Genomic DNA, 18,247 nt, shown 5'->3' with positions numbered 1-18,247 from the left:
CCTTAAGATGTCAAGGGCTAATTTTTTTGCTCCTATATAGATCAGTTAAGTTTCCTGTGATGTGGTGTGCTCATTAAGCTTAGCTTTATTTCAGATATTTTAAAAAATATTTCAGTGAATGCTACCTATATTTATGCCCTTAGAATTTTAAGCAGCAAATTCTTAAAGCATAAGTATTTGCCTTTCTTCCGTTGAAAGTTCAATCTTGCAGCCTCTGCACTGACAACACTGAGTAAATTCATTTGCAGAAGTGTTAAGATGGAAGTGACCACAAAGCACCTTTACAGTAAAACATTATTTTGAACTCATTTTAAAATGCTGCAGGCACAAAGACATGTTCACCTCTGCATGAAGAAACACACAGTTCTCAGAATAGTCCTTTTTACTGTGATTTACAATAAAAATCATTTACAACATATTCATGAAAAATAATGCCATTTGGAGTCTGGCACAGATGTTTTCCTTTATCAAAGAGGAAGCTAATGTAAAATCCTTTTTCTCCCTAAAAGATTTGGTAAAGTAAATTAACCATCTTTTTTTAAAAAAAGGTCCCTTTAGAAAGTCTACTTCACACAACACTAATAAATCAGCATGCAGGCAAACTTATTTAAACTGGACCAGCAGTGCTTGAATTTTAAAAAAATAATAATAATCATCCCATGAGAGAGAAGTCCTTTGGATATTACCGTTCAATAAGCCTGAACTTTGCTAGCAGTGGCAGGTGGTCAGAAGAGTTATTTTCATTGGGAAGACCATTAACAGTCCAAAGATCTTTCTCTGTTACAAGTGCCAGCCTGCCAAGAAGTTTCAGACCTCCACAAGAAGAATCCTCTGCTCCTGTTAGAATAAACAAACCAACAGGCAGTGTTAATCAGTGTGGGCTAAGTATCACATGTTCATACAGATGAAGGAGGAATGCAGTATGGCAGCAATAATGCACAGTTGGTACTGTTCCATGCAAAATCACCAATATGACTGTTCAGAAATTCTTTTATGATTCTCAAAGTAGAGTTTCAGCAGTAGAGCTAAGGACAGTATTTTGTGGAAGGGTAAATAAAAATAAAAAGGAAAATGCATTTATTTGTTCAGTGTAATTCCCCTGAAAAAGCCTCATATAATCCAGTCCATTACTTTAGACAACAGCAGAGCTGACACTTGTGAAGGTAAATATCTTTTTAGAGTTACTGGTTCACGTAACATTTTATTTCTGTATCCTAAGGCACACAGTTCCCCAGCAGGCAGGTCATACAGACACTTTTGCTCCTAAGGATGAAGGTATTCTAGCTTTCTATTCCCTTTCATCATAAGAAGGGATCTCCATTATCTCCTGCTATCTATTCCTGCAACTACCTAAGGAGCCCACTCCCACCTCCTTCCCTAGATGGAACACCACACTGCTCATGCCAGAGGGAACACGACTCAAGCCTTGCAATCACTACACACTTACATAGAATGGTTTGGCTTGGAAGGGATCTTAGGGACCATCAAGTTCCAACCCACGGGCAAGGGACACTTTCCACTAGAGCAGATTGCTTAGAGCTCCATCCAGCCTGACCATGGACACTTCCAGGGATGGGGCAGCATTGGTCCCAGTACTGATCCCTTAAGAATGAGGAACCAATCCCTGAGGAATGCCACTTGTCTCCACCTGGACACTGGGGCATTGATGGCAGCTGTTTGTTTACAGCCAATTCATGGAGTGGTGCAGCCACCAAATCCATCTCTTCAGCTGCTGGGCAGGACCATGTCAGCTGCCTTGCACAAGGCCTGGGAGATGTTCAGTTGTCCTACCATTTCCACAATTAACTCTGCCACTCAAAGCCACTGGATTTGTCAGTCATGATTTGCCCATCATCAAAGAGCAATCAGCTTTTTCAGCTCAGGTGGAGAAATTTCACTGAAATCCTTCCATGATGTGTAAAATTTAGATTTCCTGAGCTATGTTTTCAAGTTGGACAACTACTCAGCAACCCTACCTCTTGCTTTCAGAGTGCAGAGGTGATCCTGGGCGAGTTGAGTGCTTTCAGGACCAGTACAAACTGCAGCTGTAACTTTTGACAGAAATACTTTCTGTGTGAAAGTTCTCAGCAAATTCAGAGCTTCCTGGCTGACCCTGGTACTGGTGATACTTTAAAGAACTATCCAGCAACTGCTGAACTCCTCAGAGAGTTCAACAGCTTCATCCTTTGCCATCTGCCAGCTTTCCAGCCCTTCAACAACCCAGCAGCTGTTTGCTGCTTTAAAGAAAAGCTTTTTCACTGCAAAGATCTCTTGGCAGCTCTAGAGCACATGTCCACAGGTCTTGAGACAAATTTATCATTTATCAGCACTTGCAAATCTACAAAGGAGCAGTTTGTTGCCACAGAGAGCTTGGTCTGCATGCAGTGGTTAATGTCACTCAGAACACTCAGCAAAACTCAGCCCTGCAGGACTCAGGTAGATACTGAACCCTTATTACAGGAAATCCTGGCAGATGGATTTTTTTATACCAAATATTTGGATAAACATGACAGAATAAAGCATGAATATTTTAAAATAAAACCCTTTAAAAGGAAAAACCCAATCTGTGAGGCTAGACCACATTTAAAATTCTTGTACAGACTTTGTCAGCTTTAAATACAGAGGCCCAGATCATTAGAAAACTGAAAATCTAAACCATGGCTTAATTTCTAAGAGCTCATGAATAAAAACTATACTAGTTTAAAGTAGTTGGAAAAATTCAAGTTTGGTTCCATTCTGTGCCCTGATGTGAGAACAATCTATTTAAAAAACAACTGCAAAAAGAAAAAAGTGCTGTATCTCTGCCGGAGCAATGATGGTGCTAATGATGCAAAAAGTATGTAATGATGGTGCAAAAAATATATAAACAGGTGAATCAGGATTATATTCTGTGCAGAGATGCATTCTGCAATCACACAGCACTCCATTAAATTACATGGCATTCAGAAGTAATCTAAATACTTCCCATATTGTGATTTTTCAGTCAAAGCTTTTGTATTTGCCATTTTATATTAAGGTAGCATTTACTGTGCACATTATGACAAGTGAGACTTCCGTGAATCAACTCAATGAATTTTAACAATTTAGTCTCAAGTTACAAGAGATGAAGGTGGTGTTTTCATTCCACATACTGAAAGCAATGTTAATTTATAAAAATCAGTGGCACTGTACTCTACAGCAATGGAATCCAGGTTTCTTTGCTCCAATGCAGAGTCATGAATGTGCTAGCACTGCACTGATGTTTGTTGATGGCATGACACACAGAACTCATGGGAGCATGGAAAGAAAACTGCTCAGAAGCACCCACAGAACGAGTCCCAGGGCAGTAAAGCATGGAGAAACACTGTGATACCCATCACTAAATTCCCACAGAGGTACCGCGACTTTCTTGCACCATCTGGTGACTTTTAGCTGCAACTGCAAACCGGAGAGTGACAGCTGGGCCCGAGCCAGTGACCGTGCTCACAGCAAAGACCAAGAGTCTGTTACTTGGCACAAATTACTGCAAGACAAGCTGAGAAGTAAATTGCCAGGAAATGTTCGTTTATCAGTTTTAATGCACATCACAAATTACTGTTCACTGTGTTGATCAGATGATTGGGAACACTGCCTTGCTGTAGGTCTGGCCTGCATTACTGACAGCAGTACTTCCACTGCTGCTTTCCTGTACCTCCAGCTTATCCCATGCTGAGACAGGAACCACAGAAATGTTCACTCAGATGAAAAGGGTGGCCCTGTGTGGCACTACAGGTCCAGCTGTAGTGAGCTTACCATGTTTCTCAGGTAACAGCTGATATTCAAAGCCCTACCACAAACCTCTGAGGAACTTCACATAGATGAAATCATCACTACAGCAAACAAATATTCTTGTTTAGCATTTATGACAATGAAAAGTTGGTGTCTTTACCTGGCTGGTCAGCAGTATCATCTTTTGCTGCAGAATAGAAGATATAATCCACGGTGACAGCACTTCGGGAATGACAAGTTGTCACTTCTGGAATCCCAGTTTCAGGGAAGTAATGAGAATACACCGAAGACAATTTAAAATGGTGCCGCAATTTTGAAGACGACCTAAAGAGACATCAAAGAAAAGAATTTTATTTTCTTCCATTACCAAGAAGGAATAAGCAATGAAGAAATACCAAAAAGTTCCTGGTTATGAACAAAATGAATTATCTGGACTTGCAAACTAGTGTTTCTCTCCTGCAAGCCATCCTGTAGTCTTTTGTGGGAGAGGTCTAAAACTCTGAAGGCAAAATGCAGGCAGCATTTTCAAATAAAATGCTGATCAGAACTGGTTTAGCTGACACTTAATAGATAGCTTTGAAATCCATATACATTCTGTAAGCATTCACATGTCCTCATTCAGCAATCTCTCCCTGACACGCAGGCAGAAATGTCCATGAAAGCAGCTCATATGAAAGCAACAAAACACAAACTCATCTAACCAGACCCTTCAGCATAAAGAGGAATTCAGATTTTTAGAGGTTTTATCCTCCCCCAAGCTAGAGGTATCAAGTTCCAAGTTAGGATATGCTTATATTTTTCTTCCACTCAAGCTCCCATTTTGTGTCTCCCCATCACTTGTCTGTTCCTCTTCAGTTCAGCCCATCTTGTCTCACCTGTCTTTTCAATCTTGAAAGCAAAATGCAAAACTGCACCTTTTAGCAAAAGAACTCCTGTCTCTCAGGAGTTTTGCTTCCATCATCTCTACAAATCATCCATCCCTCAGCTGTACCTCCTGTACCTGCCTCATCCTGCATTTTAAACCAAGGCTGCAATGTGTTCTGGTTGAAACACAAGCAATAAAAAAAAAGAAAAAAAAAATCAGCACGTTACCTTGCCTGATTCAGAACAGAAACAAACATGCCAGTTGGTACAATACAGGCAAGTAATAATTTCTGGTGTTGTTACCTGACATCCCTTTTAAGATGAGGGAAAAAGCCCTGCAAGAAGATTTCAGCATGCTATGGATTTAAACCATAGCATAGGGCCTCCTGTTTGTTATCTACTTCTCTCAGAAATGTCATGACACCTTTTTCATCACCAAGAATCACCAAGAGTTCTACTGTGACTATCTGCAATGAAGCCAAGATCTCATTTCTGGAAAGAAATAGCTGACTTGGAGCCTACCATCCCATACATACACTTAGGGCAATTTCCTTCTTCTATGCCTTACTTTATATGCCTTTACCAGTTTGGTAATGCAAATAAATTCTTACTTTCAAAAAGCAGTTACATTTTCCTCCTCAGCATTCTAGCCATGGCTTCCTCCTTCTGAGTGAAAGTTGCATTACCAAATCCATAATACTCCACATTTCTCAGACTCAAAGAAGTTAAACACTCCTGCAGAACTCATGACAAAGAAGATTTTATGACCTTTTCAGTTCCTTTCCCTCCTTCATCCCAGTTACACACTGTATTATAAGATTTTATACATCCATAAACCAGTGTATCAAAAACAATAAAAAGAGAGTGAAGTGCCAATACTTCAGCAGCTGGGCAACACTGGCTTATTTTTTTCCTCTCCCTCTTTCAAAAACATGGCTTCTGCAACAGCTCATATGTTTCTTGCAATGTCCCTACAGAGGATGATGTTCTGTTTATGTCAAGAAGTGATAAAAAATGCCAGAAGCATTCTTTTAATGAGCAGACAGAAAGTACCCTCTAGACAGCACTGACACCTCAGCCCTGCATTCTGAAAAAATATCTGCAAGTTCCTGGAAGAACACACATTCCATTATTGCCAGTTCTAGTCTTTTGCTGTCTGATCAGCCTTTTCATGTTTAAATGTACTGTTTTTGCCAAAAGGGCAGACTGGGTGATCATGAGGTACCCACAGCTGGAATCAGATATAAGTTTGGTCTAAAACCAAAACCAACCCCCAAGTAATCAGCCAAGGGCTTCCATTTTTTCCCCAATACATACTTTTTAGATGCTATTACAATCTCCTGAGTGTTGTCTGGTTTTTCTGTTTCCAATTTTTCTCCTGCAAAATAAAAATAAATTCAATTTATATTTAAAATGGGATATAAGTGAGACCAATGCTGAAGAGCTACAGAAAAGCTACAGAAAAGGTACAGTAAAAAAAAAATATCTTTAAGTACAGTTATTTTTTTTACAGCAGGCAAGATACAATTCACCTAGCAGAATTAAATTCTTCTGTTCCATTATTAACATCCCCTCTAAAGACTCATTTATATTATGTTCCATTAATTTAAAATTGTTTTTTCTGTCAAAGGAAAAAATAGTGGATGAAAGATGTAGCCATACTCTTGCTACATCACTTGCTCTTCCCAGCTGTTCCAGGAAGTGCCAACACTATAATTCATAAACACTGAGGCACAATGCAGGTCCACACTATGTCCATGTGCTGCATTCCTTCCTCCCTCACCCAGTCACAGCACAGCTGGCTTTCAGGATGCAGACACAGGAGTTTTAACATTACACACCAATTCCCGAAGGGAAATTTCAAACTATTCTCTTATAAAGTTCAAATTTGCAAAGTTTATCAAAGTTTATCAATAAATCACTTTACACTCTAATGAGCCCACTGTTTTTCCCCCACTAAAACAGAGTGTATGATTTTCAGTACTTGCTGAATGACACTTTCAAAGGCTCACAAAAATTCATGAATTCAAAAACTGACCTGCATTTTCTTCCTTTTGTTGCTGTTTTACTTCATATACACAGTTTTGTGAAATACCTAATTTTTGGGGCCAAATTGGAATAGATAAGATTCTTTGTCCCCTTGGAAACTGTTCTTGTCCAGAGACCTGAGAAAGACAACAAGTTTTTTTTTTCAAAAAAAAATCTGATTTAAAAAAAAACAAGAAAAAAAAAACCCCACCAAACAAACCTGAAATAAGTGAACATTTTTTGTAAAGTTTAAAGAAAAAGGCCCAGCCCCTTGGAATAATTATAGAGCCAAATCCCTGTAAAAATAACAGCCTTTATGTACATCCACTCTGTTTATCTGTGGCAAGTTCTATCTAGAAAAAAGGTACCCATTTTTTCTAGATGGTTCTTGTGACACTGAGACACTTCCAAGAACACTTTTAGCAGTGTGACAGCCCTGGCTCAGCACACAGACCTACCCAGATCAGCTGCAGGATGCTGATCCTTCTGGGAGCAGGTCAAGTCAAAGGGGGGCTTGAATCAAGTCCCACTAGCAAACAACACCCAGCAGGGCTATTTCTTTGGTCATGTTTCCTCATTTTATGTAGTTCAGTCACTCCTAATACATAGCATGTGACACATCCAACAGCTGCATACAAGAGCTCACAACAAGACATTTTTTATCATGAAACAACTGAGATTCAGCATCTAATTGCAGCTTTGCTTTTACAATTACTGCAGCCACCAAGTTTATCTACAGTAAGAGTTATCTTCCCACAGAGCACACAGGAGGTTTTTGATTAAGTGGTTATTTTATCCTACTTAAATACTGGGACACTTAAACACAGTGATAAAATCATCCAAACACAGTGATCCAATTGTTCTGTGGATTAACTAAATTTCAGGAATGATTGTTGGTATGTTTTTTCTTTCACAATGCTGGGAGAGGACACAATATTCCCTAAGGCACAGCTAATATATCCAAGCTTATTTAACTGCAATAACTTTTGCTCTGCAGGCTGCTGACAGGGCACTAACAGAGGCACTGCAATGGAAACAATCACAGCACCACCCAAATACTTCTCTTTAATCAGCATTAACCATTTTTTTGGTGAGAAATGAGAAGCACAGCCTACCTTCCCTATAGCAAGTCCTTCATAATTTAACTTTCCTTCCTTTATAAATCTGTACAATGGAGAGCCAGGAACAGAATTGAAGTCCCCACAGATGATAATTGGGCAGAAAGAGCCATCCTTCTGAGGGGCAACACTGGCAATCTCTGCCAGGAGCATTGCAAGCTGGGTCAGTTTGATGTCCCCTCTCCTTGGGTTGTACAGCAGGTGTGTATTGGCAATACAGATGGCAGCACTGGCTTTGCAGTGAAATCTGGGCTGCAGCAGCAACACCAGCCCAACGTTGTCCCTGTCCAAGAGTGGGATATCATGGCGAAAAAATTCCACTGGGTTTGAGGAAATCAGGCTGAATTTGGAAGTTTTGAAGCAAATGGCACAGCCATCAGGTTTTCTGCCTGTCCTCATTTTATACTCACAGTGATACCCTGCAAGAAATAAAATACTATTGTATAAATAAGAGATTTTAAAACAAACAAACAAAAAAAAAATCAGGAAGATCTCATGCTGCTTTCTCACATCACAGTCGACCCCCAGTCTGAAGTACCAAAGCCTCTGTGAAGCTCACATAGACTTGTGCTCTTTTCTTTCTGCTCTAATCTGAGCTGAGGCAAGGCAGGACAGGAAATGTGGTCCAATACCTTATGCAACGTGCAAACATCTACATACTCTAAGATACCAGTCATATTCTTATCTCCTCATCTGGAAAAAAACCCAAACCAAAACAACAAAGGAACGCCCACAAGGCACATAAAAGTGGCCTTGTGCATTGAAGTTTTTTCTGGATGCTACAAGAATGGCTTAGGAGTAATACCAGTGAAGCATTACCAATCAAAAGCCTTAATCATGCTAAGTCAATAGTCAATGTCTAAAATTATTCATGGAACAAAGGTCTCAAATGTATTTACATAATTATGAATTATCCAGTGAGCAGCAAGTGGCAAGCTTTCACCAAGGAAACAGACACTAATCAAATGACAGCCCTGGAGTTCAAAGAAGTCCATCTAGAAATAGTGATTTGCCAATTTCTTCATTTTATGCAGAGGTGATTTAAACAAGATCTTCTCTATTTAAGGGAAAAAATAGATCTTGAAACAGTATCTATTTTATGCCATTTTTAAATGTTCTCTGTCCTGCCCAGACCATATGAATTCATGAAATAGAGCCTTAGTGAAGTAGGGTGAGCTGACCTGAGCTCACACCAGTGCTGGAGCCCTGGGGGATTCCCATTCTCATCTCCCAGATTCAGGCCGTGCTGCTCCTGCCACTTGTTGTGGCACTTAGTGCTAACTCAGTAAACTAACAGAAAACTAACCCAGAAAAATAAAATTAGTCTGGAGAGTATTCTGCTGGACTGATGAATTTCACCAGTGAGTGCCAGAACTATCCCAGGATAAGGGGCAGGACATGCATCTGGGAGCTAGGGATGGGGAAAGGAAGAGCTAAAGCAAGCTCCAGATCTTCCTGTACAGTAGTTACAAGCTCTCTTGCCCCCACAAGCCTGGCCTCATAATGTTGTTTCACATTTCAAGTGGATTTCAATCACTGCCATTACCCTCTTCTTTGCAAACACTCTGGGAGCTAGACTACCTCAACCAACCAAAAAAGAAAAAAGTATCAGTCCAGGGCTGCTCCTTTACCATGTCCTCCTGGCATCAGACAAGAACAGTGCCAGGATGGAAGTGGGGACCTGGGACTGGAAGGTGGTGCAGGGCATAAAAGATTCAGATCCGTTTAAACCACCATGGAATCCACCCTTAGCATCACATTCCTTCCATAAAATCACAGGAGGGATAGTGCCAGAACAGTCTATTCAGACTGACTGACAGCACTTGTATAAAAATCTCATGAATATATACTGACCATGAGTAACATTTATTGCTAATATCTGGAAGGTTTCAAGGCAGAAAAAACATGCCCTTGACGAGCTGCCCAACAAGAACACTGGTAAAAAGGATTAAGGTGGTTTCAAGAGAGCACTTGATGAATTTAAAAAAGAGGATACACAACATTGTTGCATATGACAGCAAAAGACTTTGATTCTATAATCTATAAGAGGCTTTTTTTTGAGGAAACTGGTACTGAGTTCTCAAAGAGTAACAAGTTATCCCTGCAGGGGAGAGGACAGTGTATTGGTCCTAGGAGTTTCATCATACCCAGGGATTCCAGACTTGACTTAATCTCTGTTCTGTAGTGGTCTTCTTGGACTTCCTGTAAGCAGAGCACCTAAGGCAAAGGTTTACAATTAAAATATATTAGTATGTACATCAAAATGTTACTACAGCATATCTCTGTTGGCCATTCTGTAGAGGCCAACTCCATAATCCCACAAAAGAATTCACTCTTCTATAGAAAATACTCCCTAAGATTATGAAGAAGGCCCTAGTTCCTCCTTTTTCAGGCAGACATTTTCAGAGGTGAGATTCAATTTAATCACAATAGTAACATGTTCCAACATTCTCAGCAGCTCAGGGGCAGGCTCAGGGAGAAGGGATGAGGAGGCAAATGGCACACTACAGGGTGGAAAACAGGCTTCCATATTATAAGAACCTGAACCAAAGCTGAAACTCAAAATATTCATTTAAGAGAGCTCACAGAATCACAGAGTATTTTGAGTTGGAACGGACCCACGAGGATCACGGAGTCCAACTCCAGCTGTGAGCTTCTGTGAGCCTTCCCCCAGCACGCTGCAGGAACACAGATCTACAGCCACCACTGGGATAAAGGACTGAGCTCCCAAAGGGGAACAAGCTACCCCTGCTTGCTGAGCTGCAGCAACACATCCCACCTGCCCAGCTGTCATCAGCTCAGTCAAGCTCTCAAGGGAGAGTCAAATCTCAAGCAACATTCTGACATCTCTGCTTCACTTAAGGTTACAGTTCCAACCAATGAAACAATTAAAAATCTATGTCCTTTAGCAAGAAATTTCTCTGTGGAAAGGACGCCTGCATCTACCAGGGTGTGAGAGCAGCTGCTCCTCTCAGAAAGCTACCCAAGGTATCTCATTGTAAAGATATATGCATACAGGAAGTCTAAATTTATCAGGAAGAAAGGAAGAGTTTGAAGGGACTCTAATTTCCAGATTCCTGGCTACTACTAACATAACTGCATTTTCCAAATGGCACAAGGCTGTTTTTCTGTGGCTTCCCTAATACAACTATTTTTTTCAGTACTGTTTTTTGACACAAACAGGATGGATTCTATCACTGAACTTCTGTTGCTCTAAACAATGACTGAAGCAACATTTTACTGACTTGACTTCCTAATTAAGACTTACAATAATTTATGTGTCCTCAAAAACAAACAATAAACTCTACAACCAACCAAAACCACAGAGGTGTTTTTTCAGACTCCAGCAGAAAGTAGCAGAATTTGTTATTTCAGTTTATCGGTTCTTAAGAAATATCCACATGCTCATTTTCTACTCACATCTGCATCCAGCTCTTTGATTTCTTGTAGGATGTTGGGAAATCTGTATGTCCAGAATAGCAATCGCTGCCTGCAGTGCCTGTACAGGTGAGAGTTGCCTTCCAACAAAGTCTGTGAGAGAATGTTGTAGGACATGACTGTAAAATCAAATGTTGCCTCACTTCCTGTGCTGCTTTGGTCAGATCCTTTATTTTTAGCTATTTTCATTGTTTTACTCTGCTGACAATAATATTCCCAGTGTCTTTTGATGGTTCCTGTTAAGAACATATGAAGAAGAAAAAAGTTATGTTATAGACCATATAGCATTGTACTGCTCTTGGAAATCATTCTACTGACAACTATTTGTCTTTCAAATCTCTTAAATAATTCTAAAAGCTTATTCAATTAGCAGTGATTCAGACCCTCTGTTTGAGATAGATAAGCATCAGTAAAAAAAAATAAAAATCAAACAAACCAAACCAAACAGCACAAAACCATTATATGCCCTGAATTTAATCTGCTTTGAAATTGGGAAACTGGCCTGTTCTAAGGAAATTGTTGCAATCAGACTGCACCCCCTGCTCCTGTGGAAAGGCTGCATAACTGGTGAGCCAAATCCAGTCTGCTGGGAGTCACACTGCCTTGTGCCACTGCCTCTCCAGCAGAGATGCTGTATGCCAGTCTGGATACACTCCTCAGGGCAGCATATGGACACCGTGTTGATCTCTCTATGCATGACTAACAAAGGGTTAGGAATCCAGCAATCACCTCTACCATGTGTACAGTCTGTAAAACTCAGCCATAACCTGCAACAGGGCCTCCTACAGGAGTTCCAAAGCAAATAATGAACCCAATTTTCCTCACTGAGTTGAGAAATCAAGAAATTATTAAGTTTCAGAATTACCAAGAACTTCTGAAAAGGCATCCTTCACCTTTCTGCCATTTTTAATTTCATACTTACTATTAGTAGGAAAATTCATAATAACATATCTGCCCATCATTAGGCATCCAATTACTTTTTAAGAAATGTATTTCTCCACTTAAAAGCTCCCAGAGATGCTTTTCACCCTTTATATCTGACCTCATCTGAGAGCAAGCCGAGGTCCAGTTATCTGTGCTAACAACCAGTGGCAGACTGCAGCTATAGCTGTCACCATCTGTCCTGTCTGGGGAGTAATTTTCATTGCTGTGCTTAGATTATTCAGGACTTTACAGTGTTAGCAATGAATACAGCAAAGCTTTAAGTTCTGCTTCTGTGGTGGGAGAGAAGTCACATTGCTCCTCAGCAGGTATCTTCAATTAGAATCACCTTCCAAAGGGTGACTGGGAAGGACCACAGTGCCAACCTCACCCTCAGATAAAGCTATCTGATAAAAGACAAGCAGGGTTAACAGAAGACTCTGTAATTAATGCACAAAGTCCCCTCCTTTGGCTCTTGAAGATGGATATGATGTTCTAAGCCTTATGGGTATTTGTGTCCAAAAATCCCTTTGGGATGCTGATAGCATCTGTTGCTCTTTTTAGTCATAATACAATTTCCAGTTTATTTTGCTAAGGAAGTGATTTATGCAAGAGGGCAACAATTTTGACTGTGTCCCCCTGTTTGTCTCACACAAGACAAAACTGTAAATATACACAAGACTCAGTAAAATATTTGGATGCTATGTAGGAGATTGTATCTGTAACAAGCTAACACAGGCACTTTGAAGTTTCATGGAAGTTTGTTACTAAGCCCAGTAGATAACTCTGCACTTCCTCCTGTATTTATCTGGATAAGCACACGTGCTGCCTGCTCTGTCAGACGTGATCTGACACAAAACTTGCTACCATGCCAGTGGCAGAATACAGCTGTAAGAACAAAATCACACCAGCCCACTGGAAGCATGCACCATTAAAGCTCAGTGCATTCATTCTCAGTTTTCTATGTCACAGATAACACAACTGGTCTGGAAACCAGTTCAGGTCCATGAGCTCAGGTAGAGCACAAGGAATGAAGCTACACAACTGCCAGTCCAGCTCAGCCCTACAGCAAGTCAGCCAAACCTTTTTGCTTTCCAGAGCTTCCAAGTTACCAGACATGACCTGGTGACAGACATGAGAGGGTAGTCTGAAGCAAGCTCAGGACTCCCCAGATTGGGCAATCCCTCACACAACTGACTGTGTTCCACTGCCAACTGCAGCAAACCTAGTTCTGGTACTGTTTGACAGCACAAAATACAAGTCTGCAGACTAAACAGCATTACAAAACTGGCATTTTAAAGACATATTTTCCTGAGAGGGGTGCCAAGAAAAACAGTAACTCAAAAGGAGCAGGCACCACTGCTCATGTCTCTAACCTTATTTGGTATATTCAACATTACAAATAAACACAGCAAATGAGCAAAGAGCATCTTTTACCTTTCTTGCTGCCATGTTTTTCTTCATTCTGTGCTACAGAAAGACAACATACTTCCTTCTGATTAGACAAGTCTGTTTGTTGTTCAGGAGCTGCAGTATCATCCTGGCCACTGAGTTTTCTCTTCTTTGTCAATGGTTCTTCTCCCTCAGATTTCATACTGGGGTTGGCGAGGTGAAAGCAACAACTTTGTGTGTAGTTATCAAGATGCCAATGAGAGTTCTGAAATTGTCTCCAAGGCCCAAAAAATGGAGGGAATCTCCAGTTTGCTGAAAAATCAGCTGAAACGGGGAGTGGAAAGGAGGCCCAGGGAGGATAGTGTCCGGCCCATCTCATCCAGCTGGAGACTGGGCTGTTCAAGGCCAGGATCTGGGAGCCATTCCAGTGGGTGATCCAGTCTCTGCCCAGCCTCTGCACATGGCGGGGCAGCATGGAGTGTCTACCAAAAAAGCACAAGTGTCATTGCTAGCACACAGCTACATCTGCCTGTAGAGAGCTGTGGAGGCAAAGTCATCCTGGTCAGCACTTACAGAAGATACTCTCTCTTCCACAAGTTAATGCACACAAGATAATCAAACACTTATATATATACAAACACATTTTTAGTTTAAACACATTTGTCTACATGATATGCAAAATGGGACTTTACAAAGTGATCTTGCATCCTTTTCCCCCCTCAGATTTACAAGTGCCATTTAGTGTCCAAACCCTATCTCTCTCAGTAACAATTTAAAATTTCTTTTCTGCCTTGTTGAATTCAAGTGTCAGATCTTTCAAGCGCTCAGAGGAATGACCTTTACAAAAGGTCATTTTTGCATGCTGCATTATCTTTATTATAAGGCTATTTGTAAGGAATGAGGAGAGCACTTTCCTGCAAGCTGTCAGGACTTTGTTTGGAAAGCCATTGATTTGGCTCAAATCCCAATGCCAACACAACAGGGAAATAAATGTACTAAGTCTCAAGGCATCCCTAAGCTTAAGACTAAATTTGTATTCTTACTTCTTTTCCAGGAGAGGAAATCTCAGCTTAGCAACTAAAGCCATGAAAAAGGTGGGGTTTTTTTCTCTTTTTTTTTCTTTAGAAGAAATCTGTCTCTCAACAAAATCACAGGAAGGTAGGCTGAGTAACAATGATGTCTCAGATTCCTCACTGCTTAAATAAGGTGTATTTTGAGCCTATAAGCAAAAGATATCAAAGCTTGGTATGTCGAAGTTGCGCAGAAGTGAGAACCTCCCAGCTGCCATTCAGCCCAGGAAATAAGCCGAAATACAGAATCACTGAATCACAGAACATGCTGAGTTGGAAGAGACCCACAAGGATCGTTGAGTCCAAGCCCTGGCCCTGCACAGGACACCCTGAGAGCCACATCATGTGCCTGAGAGCTTTGTCCAAAGGCTCCCTGAACTCTGCCAGGCTGCCTGGTGCTGTTCCCTGGGGAAGCTGCTCCAGCGCCCAGCCACCCTCTGGGTGAGGAATCCTTCTCTAATGCCCAGCCTAACCCTGCCCTGACACAGCTTCAGGCCATTCCCTTGGTCCTGTCACTGGCACCACAGAGCACAGACCTGAGCCTGCCCCTCCTCTTCCCTTCCTAAGGGAGTTGCAGACTGCCACGAGGTCTCCCTCAGTCTCCTCCAGGCTGAAAATAACCTCGACCGCTCCTCACACAGATTCCCCTCAAGGCTTTTCACCATCTTCGTAGCCCTCCTTTGGACACCCTCTAATCGCTAACACAACTCTCAGCAAACCCCGCTTGTCCTCAAATAACCTTTTCCGCCATAGCGCACCAGATGTAGTACGACAGAGACAAAAACAAAACACCCCCCCGGACACCACAGCATTACTGTGGAGCAAACAGAGGCATCACTCCTTTACAAAAAAAACCTGAACCACATGTTTTACAGGAAAGCACTGAGAAACTGCTCCCTCCCAACCCCGGCGCCCCCACCCCGGCAGCAGCACGCCCCACGCCGCGCTGTTTTTACCGCGGCCCTGCTCGGCCTAATGGCGGGCATTGACCGCCAGCGCCTCCAGCCCCCGTTACCTCCCGGCGGGCCCGGGCCCCGCTGCCGGCCCCGCGCAGCCCCGGCGCCCCCCGAAGGGGTCAACCCAGGGCAGCGCCAGCTCCGGCCGCCGCCGCGCTCCGGCCGCCCCGCCGCATCCTCCGCACGGGCTGCGGCCGCCCCGCGCCCTCCCGCTCGCTCCTGGGACTTGTAGTCCAGGGGCTGGGCCCGCGGCCATCTTTAGCCCGGGCAGCGACGCCAGGCCCCGCCGCCATGCCGGCCCCGGGCAGGGGACGCCCGCCCCCAGCCCGCGCTGCCCGCCCCGCCGGGGGCCGCCCCCGCTCCGGAGCGCAGCTGAACCCGTGTGTAGGCAGCGCGGCTGGGGCTTTGGAAGCGTTTAGATGGGGGTAACACGGGGTTCGTGCATGTGAAAAACGCCAATTACTTGTTTTAAAATTTTTTAAAAAGCTTAATAGCAATAAAATGGTTATAAAAATAGTAATACAATAGTATACTATAGTACTGCATATAGTAATAGTAATAATAATTTGGACAATTTGAATTAGGACAATATGGGACAATAGAGACAAAGAGTTACGGATGTTCGGGTACCTTTTTCTGGGCAGCGCAGCCCGAAAAAGGACACACGATAACAGAGGATCAATCCTTAAAAACAATAGTCTGTTGCATATTCATGCACTTCTGACATGATGCATAAATTCTATTCAAACAAAGGATTCTGTCTGGTCAGTGTCAACTTCTTCGTAATCCTAAGGCACCTTCGATCTTTAGCTAGGCAGGAAGAATTCAGTTTCTTCTGATAAGAGAACAATAAATTCCTTTTTCTCTGAAAGATTTAGGTTTCTTGTGGCTGCTATCTGGTGCGAGTGCTTCATTCCTTTCTTTAAGAAAACCTCTCATAGTTCTTATTTTAACTACAAAAGTTACCTTTTAACTACAAGACTACATTTATCATATTATTAAAATGTTAATACAGCACTACTAATCAATACAGCAAAATACATATAGTAAATATCTGTGTAGAGCAATATAATTGCACTTTTCACAGTGCAGTAGTTTCTTCAGCCAGAGGGTGGTCGGGCACTGGAAAGGGCTCCCCAGGAAAGTGGTCACGGCACCAGGTCTGGCAGAATTCAAGAGGCCTTTGGACAACGCTCTCATCAGGCATGTGGTGTGGTCCTCGAGGATGTCCTGTGCAGGGCCAGGGGTTGCACTTTGATGATCCTTGTGGATCCCTTCCAACTCAGCGTATTCTGTGATAATTTCCGTAAGTGGTCTTCTCCCTTAGGATCACTGTGTGTACCTGCAGGGTCAAAGGGGCCGGGAAAGAGCTGCCGTATATTTCAGGGTGCCATAGTATATTTCAAGGGCAGCAGCACCATGCTTAGAGTTTGCAGAAAAACACCAAAGCCGGATCACCCGAGTGAGTATTTCAACATTGTCAGGTTTTAAAATGCAGCTGAAGGGGCTCTGCTGAGGAGAGCTGGCCTGAGAGAAGGGTGGGAGCCCTGCCTGCCCTGCAGCCCCGCTGTCAGACCCACCGCTGCTTACCAGCTGCAGCAACAATCCTCTGCCTCTGCCGATGCTGCTTGAATAAGCACTCAGAACGCTTTCTTGAGGTCTTCTGAGGACAGGGAAAATGCTGGCCCTGTTTACTGTAAGGAAACGTAGCACAGTGCATATGAAAAATTATAGTGCTGAATAGTGCAGATGCTGTGCAGGAACTGCAATCAAGTAAAATACTGTTTCACTGCATTCCTTTTATATCTGTCATAAAAGTGACTTTAAAAAACATTGAAGTTTTCCCAGGAGTGGTAGGGAAGACTGGAATTGAAATAATGCAGTGATGAGCATGCTAGTTAGGCAACGTGTCAGATCCACTTTGGGTTTTCCATTTCTTGGACACAACTTACTGGTAAAAGGTAAGAATACCCATCCATTTTCTGTTAGTTTCTTTACCATGTGAGAATGAAACTGCTAACACATGTGTAGTAAAGGATCTCCCAGCTGCATTTTCAAGACCATATTGTTTTGGTGGTTTGTTCTTTTCTGAATTTTTGTATTCTTATCTTTTAGATGTATTTTTAGGAGAGAAGACAGTAAGCCATAGCCATAGCAACAATGACTGCTGTTATTTCTAGAAACAGAATCTACACATAACATGCAGTTATTTTCTGTATTTTCTGTATTTTCTATATGTGACCTGCACAGGGACATCCAAATTGATCTGTCACTTCAAAGGTTTTTACATAGTAGTAGTCTCAGTAATGATGCTGATGATGGAAGCTTTGGGTTTTAATGAAAATGAAGATGTGCTGAAAAGTATGGAAGTTGTGTAATAGACAAAGGAGAAGAAAAAGATTAACCTATTAATATGATGCAGATTGTTTCTCATCTCAGTGTTGCTAGATTTTCTTGCCTTGACCTAGAAAAGTCTTAATAAGCCAGTAACACTTAATTGTGGGGTTTTTATTCCCGTCTAATTACTATTTTGTGTTGGCTATACCATGTGAAAAGATATTCTGCAGAATTAGATATCTCCAAATTCTGATTTGTAAGTAGAAGCCAAATTATTTTATGAGTCATTTGAGCTTTTGAAATTCCCTAGTGAATGGAGGCTACTGACTCACTGAGGGATGCTTTGATTGATTACACTGCATATAAGAACAGCCAC

At 41.9% G+C, this 18,247-nt stretch overlaps 1 protein-coding gene across 5 annotated transcripts; it reads right to left on the bottom strand.

Annotated features, from left to right (window-relative positions):
- Window positions 1-364: 364 nt before the first annotated feature.
- Window positions 365-15,903, bottom strand: ANGEL2 (angel homolog 2). Of its 5 annotated transcripts, XM_005483022.4 has the most exons (10): window positions 15,594-15,733; window positions 14,552-14,727; window positions 13,554-13,990; window positions 11,178-11,431; window positions 9,905-9,974; window positions 7,755-8,176; window positions 6,650-6,776; window positions 5,929-5,989; window positions 3,908-4,071; window positions 365-837 (listed from the first exon to the last, which is right to left on the bottom strand). In XM_005483022.4, the coding sequence occupies exons 2-10, from the start codon at window positions 14,593-14,595 to the stop codon at window positions 683-685; spliced, it is 1,734 nt and encodes a 577-aa protein (XP_005483079.1). In that variant the 5' UTR covers window positions 14,596-14,727; window positions 15,594-15,733; the 3' UTR covers window positions 365-682. The 5 variants fall into 5 exon arrangements, with proteins under 5 accessions (XP_005483079.1, XP_074393206.1, XP_026646879.1 ...); XM_074537105.1 differs by lacking the exon at window positions 14,552-14,727 and having other exon boundaries at window positions 15,594-15,903; XM_026791078.2 differs by lacking the exon at window positions 14,552-14,727 and having other exon boundaries at window positions 13,554-14,047.
- Window positions 15,904-18,247: the final 2,344 nt, after the last annotated feature.

Source organism: Zonotrichia albicollis, chromosome 3 (assembly GCF_047830755.1).
Source record: "Zonotrichia albicollis isolate bZonAlb1 chromosome 3, bZonAlb1.hap1, whole genome shotgun sequence".
NCBI classification, from domain to species: Eukaryota; Metazoa; Chordata; class Aves; order Passeriformes; family Passerellidae; genus Zonotrichia; species Zonotrichia albicollis.
The sequence above is the reverse complement of the archived record's forward strand: the minus strand, read 5'-3'. Positions and strand labels throughout refer to the sequence as shown.

Bases quoted from the DNA above. Each gene is read 5' to 3' on its own strand.
- ANGEL2 (XM_074537105.1), bottom strand. From the start codon at position 15,790: ATGGCCGCGGGCCCAGCCCCTGGACTACAAGTCCCAGGAGCGAGCGGG. The intron at 13,991-15,593 runs GTAACGGGGGCT...CTTTTTTGGTAG, and splicing joins GGGCCCGGGCCCGCCGGGAG to ACACTCCATGCTGCCCCGCC. The intron at 6,777-7,754 runs GTAGGCTGTGCT...TGTCTTTCTCAG, and splicing joins AAGGACTTGCTATAGGGAAG to GTCTCTGGACAAGAACAGTT.